Genomic DNA, 11,557 nt, shown 5'->3' on the forward strand with positions numbered 1-11,557 from the left:
TAGTTTCAAATTTGGTATTTGAAGTTCGTAATGGGTACTGCAGCCCATGACAAAATTTTGTAAGCAGGTCCACTTCTTCAAGTTTTTTTTTTTAATTTTTTTCAAGTTCCTTCCAAATGGTGGAGGGTATTAAACCGGCCGAACTTAGCTGCTTTTTTACTTTTTTTAAGATGGAAACGTGGATTTTGAGAATAGTTTTCACCATTTATTTTATTTAAAGAATTTATTTGACTTACAATCAGGACTTCTTATACATATTTTTTGAGGACTATCCAAACCAACCAGATAGATAATTGTCTTTATTCTTAAAAAAAAAGAAATTTTTTAATAACTTTAACAGAAAATTAAGATCCATTTTGTCTCTTGATATGATTATACTTACATTGAAACATACGTATCGGAACTATAGCTATATTTTAATCGATTTTCCCAAAAACCTATCCCATTTGAGCTGATATTATACCTATGGTGCACAATAAACCTGAAATCGAATAAAGCTATGTATGGGAGCTTTATCGAAATCTGAATCGATCTTGATAGAATTTGTCAGAAGTATTTGTGGACTGTATCTGATATCTGGTACAAAATATCGTTCTTTTGGAGTGCATATTACGAATGTGAGGGACTTAAACACAAAATCGTATGAAACATATATATTGGAGATATAGCTATATCTGAACCGATCTTCACCAAACTTGGTGTACTTGCTTCTAGACTGAGTTCGGTCGGATGTGCGAAAATGTAGGTCATTTGAACTGATATTGGTCATTTGGTGCACAATAAACTTGAAAACGGATAAACCTATATATGGGAGCTATATTGAAATCTTAAGCGATCTTGATATTATTTGTCAGAAGTATTTCTGGGTACCTGGTACCAAATATCATACTTGTGGGGTAAAACATATATATTGGACCTCAAGCTCGAACAACACTTGTTTCATTAAAATATAAAAAGGTCGAATAAAAAGAAAAACATTATTGGAGCTATAGCTATAGCTATCATTATCATTAAATTTAATGTACTTGTTTCTAGACTGAATTCAGTCTGATGTGCCAAAATTCAGGTCATTAGGATTGATATTGGCCATTTGGGGCACAATTAACCCGAAATATATATACAAAATAAGCTGGACACTCATATGAACCAGTTTTCCTATATAAGATAAAAAATATCTCCAGGAAATGGAAACATCCAGGAGTAAACTTAAATGGAAATGAAAGAGTAAACAAAGCTTTGAGATGCTGGTCAATATATAGAAGGACAATAGGTTCAGGATATGGACTAAATCCATAAACGACAGAAGCAATTTTCTAACGTATGTCAGCAGTCAAATTGACAGCAATAGAAAAAAGAGCAATATCCGAAAATTTGCAGAAAGTCGAACGAATATATTGCGTAGGCATAGAACGATATAGAAATCAATTTTTTTTATTTTCAAAATTCAAATGTGAATAATTTGAGAAAATTTTATAAGATATGGAATCGTCGATTTGTTAGGAATATTATTTATGGAATATCTTAGTTATAATCCTGAATTTTTTAGGAATGCGTTTTCTTGGATGTTTAGTGTAATGCACAGTAAAACTTTTTCTCTAAACTCTCTTTTTTTTTTAAAAAATTTGATTGATCTTTTTTCAAAACATTCGTAATCTTCCATCTTCATATCATCAGCCAAATGGCTGGATGAATCGCGCCGCCATCCCCCCCCCCAATCTGGCTAACATTTAGAATAGCCATAACACTCATAAAATGCGAAATAACCATCGTATTCTTTTTAAACTTATCACATTCCAATATATTTACCAACACAAGATCTGGAACGGGACATTCCCTCTGTTACCTTTCTCATAAAGGGCAAGAATTTTGAATAGTTATAATAATTACATGCGAATCAAAATATGGATTTTCTTGTATAATCGCATATTTCAAAATTTTTACCACTCCTGGCAACTCTCATAAAATTAAAAATAATTATTTTTATATTTTCAAATAAAAGTTGTTTTTTTCCTGCTAAAATTTGTTTGCGTTAGTTTTATTAATTTAACACTCCAGCGATTTTGTTAAACTCTCCCTATTATTTGGAAATTCTTCTAAAATAAATATAGGTTGCCATTTTATTTATAAATAAAAATTCACTTTATTTAAATAATCATTCATTACAAAAAATAAATTAAATACATATATAAAAAAATTAAATAGTTTTTGTTTCTATGTTTACGTGATCAACGGCGTTTTCACGCAACAATCTCAAATGACAATAAAAAATAATACAAAAAAAAAAAAAAAAAAAAAAACAACAAACAATAAGGATTAAAACAAAAAACAATAAATACATAAAGCTGAGAGCACGTCAGTTATCGGCTTACAACACTAACAAAATAAATTAAAAGCTCGTAAAAAAAGACAGACATTGAAAATTTGATGGCGATTTAAAAGTGAAACTCAAATATGTCCCGCGATTGGCAACATCTTCGAGTCGTGGTCACTGGCGGTGTGGCTTCCAATCATTTATAGTATTGAGTGATTTGACGGATCCAGTCCAAGTAGTGGGAAACCTTAACATAGACACCAGGAACATTAGCCTGGCCACAGCCAATACCCCAGGACACCACACCGGCAACTTGCCAGATGCCTTGACGTTCACAGACCAAGGGGCCGCCACCATCACCTTTGCAGGCATCTTTGCCCTCCTCACCGCCGGCACACAAGAAACCGGGATTGAGTTTGTAGCTATAGCCGAGACGGGTTTGACGCAGCTGGCTTTCACACTGGTGATGGGAGAGAATTGGCACATCGACTTCTTTGAGAATGTTTTGGTATTTGCCGTGTTCACCGAAGGCATCCTTGCCCCAGCCCGTGGTCCAGCAACGGGCACCGGTGAAGTCGGAGTATTTGTCGGGCAAACAGGCGGGGCTGATGTGAGGATTTTTGCTAAAATCAACAGGGCTATCCAATTTCAACACAGCCAAATCGTTGTCCAAGGTACCGGCATAGTATTCAGGATGGATGTGTACGGAGACAACGTCGCGTTCAATGTAGGGGAAGAACTCAACATCATGGTTGACATCCCATTCACCCAGACGGGCTCTCAAATCGAAGCCATTTTGACTGTAACGAGAGGGAAGAAATGTACTAGTTAGCTATGACGAAAAAATTGAGGTTATACTGCCAAAACTTACGCCTTAATACAATGGGCAGCTGTAATCACATGTTGGGCATCAATGAGCGTGGCACCACAGGCATAAATCGATTCTTTGGGATCCTTTTTCAAGATGGCCACATGCCAGGGATATTCACCGAATTCACTGTCACCATCAACATAGACGGGGTTCTTAATGCGACCAGTAATGCCAGCAGCATTGCGTACACCACAGCGTCCAAATTGTTGTGGGGGTGGTACAGGGCGCAAGGGGCGGCGGCAGCAGACTTCATTTACACGGCAGGTCTTCTCAACGGGACGGTTACCATAGTAGGCACGCTATTGGAAAAAGAGAGATTAAAAAAAATTAGTCGATGGAAAATAGGAAAATAATTTTGGAATATTTGTAGGGACATTTTGGAATTGGACCGCTTCGTCACTACCTCTTGTAATTTGGCAGTATCGGCCATAACACTACTTTTCCTATCAAGAGTTTCTTCATGATCTTGCACACTACGCCGACGACGATCTTTGGGAAATGTAACATATGAACTACCCTCTGCCGTGCCAGGAGCTTGGGTGGGTATGTTATGGATTTGTAAACCCTTTCCTTTGCGATTTCTTTGAGATTGTCCAAAAGTTAGGGACTGATTGCCATTTGAGTTGCGATCATAAATAATCTCGCTTCCTCCAGCTGCCGAACCACCATAACCAGTGTTATAGCCTTGATCTGGTGGATAGGAGTTGGAATTTCCAAAGCCACTATTACCACTGGGAGGATAAGATGGACCAGTGGGATAATTGCCAGCACCATCGCCACCACTTCCTGTACCACTGGGTGGATATGAAGGACCGGTGGCATGGTTGCCATTGCCAGTTCCACTGGCTGGAAACGATGAGGAAAATGATTGATATGAATTATGACTGGAATGTTGCTCCACATGATGCTGAAAATGATGCTCAACATGTTGCTGATGGTGTTCTACAACATGATGTGCAGGATGTTCTTTAACATGATGCGGGTGATGTTCTTCAACATGTAGCGGATACTGCTCTTCAACATGTTGAGGAGGATGTTCCTCAACTTGTTGCTGGGGATTGTCCACAAAATGTTGCTGATGATCGTGATTTTCAAAATGTTCCTGATGATGTTGACCAAAATGTTCCGGATAGTGGTCATGATGATGATGATGTGGCGGATGATCATGTATCGGACTTGGAATAGGGTGCACCTCTGGTGATACAATTTGTGGTCCACTGTGGTATTCAAATATCGGTTTGCTTGGATACGTTTCCACCTCATAATGTTTGAAGTCCGTTGCATAGGGATGCACACTTCCATGACCTGTTATTATTTCAGGTTTATACTCAGAATATATGGGACCAGGTCCGGTTATAATTTCCGGATGATGCTCATGATGATGATGATCGTGTTCGAAGCCTGTATAATGCTCATGATGATGATAGTGATGATTTTCAATCAAAGTCTCTTTGGGTTTCAAAAGACTGCCAATCTTTGAGAAAATATTCAAATTGGGTGTGACATGAAGATTGACCAAAGGTTTGACAACTTTTTCACCAAATTCGGTTTTTTGCACCTGCACCGAAACCAGAGGATTGACATGTATCAAACCCAGATTCAGGCCATTCGGACCTATGGCTCCAAAGAAGGGATTTTGAGCTGGATAATGATCACCCAAAACATTCGACGGATAACCCGCCGGATTATTGGGATAGGGTAGGCCGAATGAGACACCATAGGTGGGTAAGATTTTACGTTGGACCAATTGAATGGCTGCTATGGCTCCTTGATTGTCAAAGATGCGCTATGATGGAGGGGAAGGAAGTTAAGAGATTTGTTAGGCACCACAGCAGAGAAAAAGAGAGCGAATTAGGAACATGTTCATGGGGACATGTTGACACATTAGGGAGGCGTTGGTGTTTGGTGCGTGCGTTCTTTGCGAGCTCAGCTCTGGGAATTGTGCGGTTAACATACATGGCTTGTTGTAGTTGTTGTTTTAGTTGGTATTAGTTACGCCAAGCACATACGCCACCGCTCATAAACTAATCTCTTACGCAGCGAACATGGGACATCCCTGATCAAGGTGTTTTCTGCTGATATGGCCTTCAATCTTCTAAACTTCCTCCTGGGTAACTTGACATATGTTTACGAAGGGGCAGCGTAGTGTGCAACATTAGAAACTGTTTGCTTAGGATAATATTAGGAATTAAGTGTTTAATTTTTTGCTTGGAGGCGGGCAGGTTAAAACGGTACCAAAATTTTAAGAAATTTGCAAAGCCAAAGTAATGAACTACTTACCCCTTCAGCATCTAATGGCAAATCGGCAGCTTCATCTTGCTTATCCTTGGCTGCTTCTGCTTCACGTTTGCTACGTTTCTTTTCACCCTCCTCTTCGTGCTTCTTCTCTTCGGTAGCTGAGTCTTCTTTCTTTTCAGGCATGGCATTGGTGGTGATGTTGGCTGCGGCCTCATCACTCAAAGCCTCAATATCCTTACCCAAATTACGGGGATCAATGGCCAAAATCAAATCTTCCTTGCGGCCAATACGGTCAGCAGCTGGGCACTGGTTGAAGGGAACACATTGGCAGTCGACATATTGGTTGCGAGATGTGTCATAGCCTGCACCGTTGTTGTAAGAAGATTGGTCATAACCCGAGGTAAGGCTGTTGAAATTGTTCGAGGATGAAGCTTGGATGCCGCCGAAGTTTTGCAACTCCTTTTTGTAGTAGCTGGGATTTTGACTGTGATAACTGGAGCTAGAGCTGGAACCAGAGCCATATCCAGCATTGCTGGAACCCGAGGCATAACCTGCATTGCTGGAACCAAAACCAGTAGTTCCGGAAGCAAATTTGCTGCCCGAGTTAAAGTTAGAACCAGAAGAACCAAATCCTGTTGATCCATAACCATTTGAGCCAGCACCTCCGGCCGATGAACCAGCACCAAAGGAACCCAAACCGTTGGGTTTGAAACCATTGGAAGTCTGAGACAAAAGGCCACCCTGGGAAGCAGCATTGAATCCGGCATTGTAGGAATTTTGACTTTGTCCACCAAAGGAGGCCGAAGTTTGGGGATTGAAGGCTGTGGAGGATTGGGCCAAGGCAGAGAAATCAGTATTTATGGTTTGGCCATTACCCAAGGGAACGGGCACGGTGGGTACCTTTGCAGAATCGCCACCATCAACATGATGGAAATGATGATGGACATGTTGCTGGAGACCGGCAGCACTGGCTGAGACGGCATTGGCAACAGTACCGCCCACAACAACCTTGGTGCTAGAGGATTGGGAAGCAGAGGCCGATGATTGGTGACTATAGAAATTGGTTTGTTGGGAACCAGCGGCATGAATCTTTTCGGGATTTTCAAAAGCATAAGGAGGGATCTTGTTGCTAGCGCCATTACCGCTGTAAACAGGACCTGGAGGTTTGCTACCGTAAATTATGGCACCGGGTGGGGGTTTGTTGAAGGTAGTCAAACCGGAACCATCAATGGCCGAGGGTGGTGGAGACTCCAAATAGGGACCATTGTAGTTGCCTCCTGGGCCAGAGGGTCTGTAACCAGGTTTGTAAGATGATTCATAGCCAACCTTGCGTGGTGGACCAAAAGAGTTAACCGATGATGGAGGAGGTCCCATGGGAGGACGACCATTGTAGAATCCAGGTGGTGGCATGGGTTTGGCTGGTCCATAAGGTCCGCCACCGAATTTATTGGGTGGTGGTGGTCCCTGGGCATAAATGGTCGAATAGTATTGACGTTTGCCCTCGGTCTCACAGCTCATCAGACCCAAAGAACACAACTTATCACGCACCAGATTGCGGGCCTGCATATCATCACCCTGCATCAAGGCCTGATCAACATTACCATCAGCATAGACCTGATCGTAGTCATTCAAAATTCTACCCTCACGTCGGGAAGTGATGAGTTGTTCAACCAATTCATTGACCTCGGTTTCGTTGCTGTAGATTTGTTCATGAACGGCGTAGTTGCGACCTTGGACATCTTCCTGTTTGGCAGCTTCAGCATCGGCGGATCTACGAGCCAGCATTGATTCCTTCACCGACCAGCTGTCCGTGGACCAGGAGGGTTCTTCGGCTTGCACCGAACATATGGCCAATAAAACGGCGGCCAATACGGCCCACTGCTGTGTTACTCTCATGTCTACAACGAAGAAGAAAAGAAAGACAAACAACAATAACAAATTATTAACCTTCAAAATAACAATTTGGGATGGTGATAAATGTGAATGGTTATGAATATTAAGTAATCGTCGTTTCGCGCCGATTCGAAACAAACAAATTTGGCCTCGATCCCTAATACTTAAGTGGTCATTGTGCTACTTTTTCAAGCTCTGCGGCATTTCTACCAACATTTCAAAACAAACCCCATACCGGGCGTTGAAGTCTAGGCCAGCGGCAAAGCGCAGCGAAGAGTGGCACCCAATATTATTAACAATGCGGCTGTTGGTAAAACTTGTTTTGATTTGATTTTCTGGAGACTGACTCAACGAAACGCCAGAGCGTGGCTAATTTTGTTACTTTTACTTTCATTTTAAGGTCATTAGCTTGAGGCCGGTAATGTTGTTGTTGAAAATGCTCGCTCACTCACTCTCTCAACAACTCATTCATGGCTTACCGCTTGCTTGCTAAACAATCTCGGTATATCATCTCCAGCCATGGTAAATAGCCATGAAGCCGTCCGATGACTGAGTGCGCTGGCGCAAATGGTTAAGCAATATTTGATTATTTTTCTCAGATAATATTGGAGCATCTAAATTGAAAAAAGAAATAAAACATTTCAAGCGTGTTTTATTAAGTAATTTACTTTAAGCAGCAACTTTTGTGGTAGTCTTCCCTGAGACAATTTTGAGCTTATTTGCAAAGTGGTTTTGCAATTCAATTAAGTTAATGTAAAATTAAAGTTTATATCAAGCTGTTGAAGCTTGCCAGCTGGAGCTAAGAGGAAGTTGTAAATTTCCCCTCCATACCCTGTCGACTTTTTGAAAAGAAATGTATTTCTTTTTTGGTATGCATGACATAACTTAAAGCAGTTTTATCTCCCCGAAAATGAAATGCTTTAACACGCTTGATGTGCGGGGGCTGTATAATTTTCCCCCTTCCCTTCTCAGGTAATTGTTTTATTTCTGGAGCACAAAATGTTATGCAAAAAAAAGTTGAAGCGTTGGCGGCTCATGATCATTGCAAAACTCTGTTGTAAGTCTCCAGCGAAACCGGATGTCTGCCTTGCCCATCATCCATGGCTTTGCGAACGTACAAATATATATATCTCCATTGCATGACGTTATTTTTTTGCGTTATGTATTCCTCTACATGCCATTGTTTCCTTGCAATGTTGCATTTTATGTAAATTTTCTTAGTGGGTAATTCTGGGGATTTGGAAAACTATTGCGTTTTTGTTTGATTTTCCCTAATTTGCATTTGTTTACAACAATTTTTTCACAAATTAAATAAAAAAAGGGAAAATTGTAAAGGAAATTTATGAATTTTACAGGAAATGCGTTGTGGAATACTAATAATGTTGACCATTAATATGTGGTTAATGACATCGAGGAAATGCACGTTGATTCTTTCCATTTCAAAGAAAAGGTTGCAGACTAGATTAAATTGTGTTGTTCGAAATTTTGAAGAACATTTATTTAAACTAACCGTTTCTTGTGGTATTACAATTTAATTAAAACATTTCTTTCTTTCTTCTTTACAGAATTTTTGGAAAAAGATCTAGCCGAAATTTAAACAGTTGATTGAATATTTAACATATTTGCATTTAAAGTTATTGAGTCGAAATATTGTCCAAACAAGGAAGCGCTTCATGAAATGCCCATAAATGTATTATTTTTTACTCTAAATGATATAAGGAAAATCTTCGTGGAATCTAATATTTGCATTTAAGGTTGTTACACCGAAAGAATTTTTGAAATCCCGACAAAAATGTTCTAAAACACTAGTCGTTGTTCTTGCGCCTAATATGGAAAAATGAGAAATATTTTGACGAACCTAGTTCAGTGACTCCTGTTAGTGAATAGTTCAATAAAATTGAGTTGGATATGAACTGGGCAACACAAAAGTTGGCCAATAAGTTCATCGATATTTTTCGTGTCTTTCATGTATCCTCTACATTCTACTTGTCTGTTCCTTAATCCTATTTTTGTCTCAATATCAGCATAGTTTTTATTGGTTAGACACTTCCTATAGTTCTATAATGTTGATCTTTCTTTTAGTTCATTTAGTTTTTAGTTAAAGGTTAGTTCAACTTAAAGTAACTTCATGTAGAAAGGACTATATTAGACATAGGAATAGATGGGTTAAGGGCATCAGAATAATAGGATCTCATGAATGAGAGAGATGGACCTGGTTCTGACCGATCCCTTTGGAGAATAGTTTTAATTATAATAGCTACAAACAGAGTCCTCATAAATACTCAGTAATATTTTTAAAGAAAGGCCTCCTAATGGAACTTTTTTTCCAAAAACGTTGAACGAAATTTCAAAACATTCAAAGCTTGTTGTAAAAATCGAATTCCTATCTGATGTTCAAAACCTATCGGTTGAAGGTATTTTTGTTTAATAAATAAACATTAAACCAAAGGAACAAGATGAGCCGACGAAGCCACAACCAATGAATGAGGGAGATGGATCTAGTTCTGGGCGTTCCTTTCGGGGAATAAAGTATTCACTTGAGCAAAACACCCGTGTTTTCGAATTAGAAAAGGTTTACTATAAAAAATATTATGTTCAACAGGGATTTGAATTAGATTTTTGTAATAAAAAAGTAGAAAGGAGACTTGAAGCATTAAGCGATTTTTAAAATAAATTGATTCCTATGGGAGGTTTTTCTTCAACAAGCTTAAGAGCGGGGGAGGAATTTTTGAAACCGTAACTGATAACTCGAATTAAGTTCAGACCGTTCCATTTAGAGAACAGATTCAAATATAAAAGCTCTCAGATTAAATCTCTATAGTATTGTTTTATAGATTAATTTTATTTCAAATCCGTTTTGAAATTTTATGATTCAAAATTATACGAAAATATTCTCACAGTGAATCTTTTATGCCTATTTTGGAAATTAGGGTGGCAACATAGTTTAATTTCGCTTTAAAAACTTTGATAACGGTTTTAAAATTTCAAAAAAAAATTCCACAATAATCAAAATGTGAATTACTTCAATACATGAAATTATTGCCATTTCACATTTTTTACTAATCATTAAAGTAATGTAATGTGCCAAGGAAATTACACATTTTGCACCAAATCATAAGTTTTTTTTTTGGGAAGCAAATATTTGAAATACTCTTCGCACACCATTTTCAATTCACCATGAAATGGATAATTGTTCGTTTTGTCTTTCATTTCATTTTGTTTTTTTGCACACTGCAATTTTTTATGGCTTGTAATTTTTTTCTTCACTACTTTTCTTGCCGCATTTACTTCTTCATTCACTTTCGGTTAGTGCTATTATTATTATTATTTCACATCTTTTGTGTGTGTATGTTTGCCTGTTTTGTCATTTCGAATCCAAGGTCTGCGTTATTTCATAATCAAACATTACTTGTTTTTCACCTTTTTTTTATTATTTTTTGCTCTTTTGTTGTTTTTGGTAAACTCACTTTATGTTTTTGTTTATTGTCGTTTGTAATCCTTATGTAATAAAATTTGGTTGTGGGGAGTTTTGTAATTTAAATAAATATCCTTCTTGTCGTTGTAGTGGTTCCCTGTTTTACTGGAGATCCACTTCGTTTGTTGTCTTAACGTTGACTGTGCTCTATTGGCCAGAGCCGCTTCTTTTTATACTAAAAACAAAACTAGCATGAACAGACAAAACAGCTGGTATAATCTGCTCGCTTATACGCAAGATCACCTAGCCCAAACAGTCAGCAGTGTCTCTGCTTGGATTTTTGAGAAAATCTCCCAAAATCAAATCTCAATACACGAAATTTTTTTGAACTAAAACTTAACTTTGTCGCATTTGGCTTGGTTTACTCTTAAAGCTTTGTGTGGCCTGAGTCGTGTCGTGACGTCAATAAGTTTTGGCCAAATTAAATCTACTCACATTAACAGAAGTGACAAATATTATTTCAGTCTCAGCTCTAGTACACATTTCTACGAATAATTGGAGGACGCAGTAGGGTAGGGTTTTTCTTTAGTTGTTCTTCGATTTTTGAATTCATTATTTTATTTATTTGAGGACAAATCGGTGGAGATTCGCAGTATGAATTATTAATTAAGAGTTACAAATGAAAACAATATATTGATTTTATGACTCATTATGGCCCTTGGCAGTCTTCAATAAATATTGAACTAATATAAAAACTAATTGACTATTAAAGCCATCAGCGAGGATTTTTTTTTTAACATTTTTAGGGTCCAAAAACCCACAATTTGTA

The 11,557-nt window shown here is 38.3% G+C and overlaps 1 protein-coding gene across 1 annotated transcript; it reads right to left on the reverse strand.

Annotated features, from left to right (window-relative positions):
- Nucleotides 1-2,115: 2,115 nt before the first annotated feature.
- LOC101887504 (uncharacterized) lies at nt 2,116-10,917 on the reverse strand. Its single transcript, XM_011293829.3, has 4 exons — nt 10,781-10,917; nt 5,463-7,318; nt 3,183-3,481; nt 2,116-3,111 (listed from the first exon to the last, which is right to left on the reverse strand). Exons 2-4 carry the CDS (start codon nt 7,314-7,316, stop codon nt 2,508-2,510), a joined length of 2,757 nt encoding a protein of 918 aa, XP_011292131.1. The 5' UTR covers nt 7,317-7,318; nt 10,781-10,917; the 3' UTR covers nt 2,116-2,507.
- Between the last annotated feature and the right edge of the window lie 640 nt (nt 10,918-11,557).

This window comes from Musca domestica, unplaced genomic scaffold (assembly GCF_030504385.1).
Source record: "Musca domestica strain aabys unplaced genomic scaffold, Musca_domestica.polishedcontigs.V.1.1 38, whole genome shotgun sequence".
Taxonomy (NCBI): domain Eukaryota; kingdom Metazoa; phylum Arthropoda; class Insecta; order Diptera; family Muscidae; genus Musca; species Musca domestica.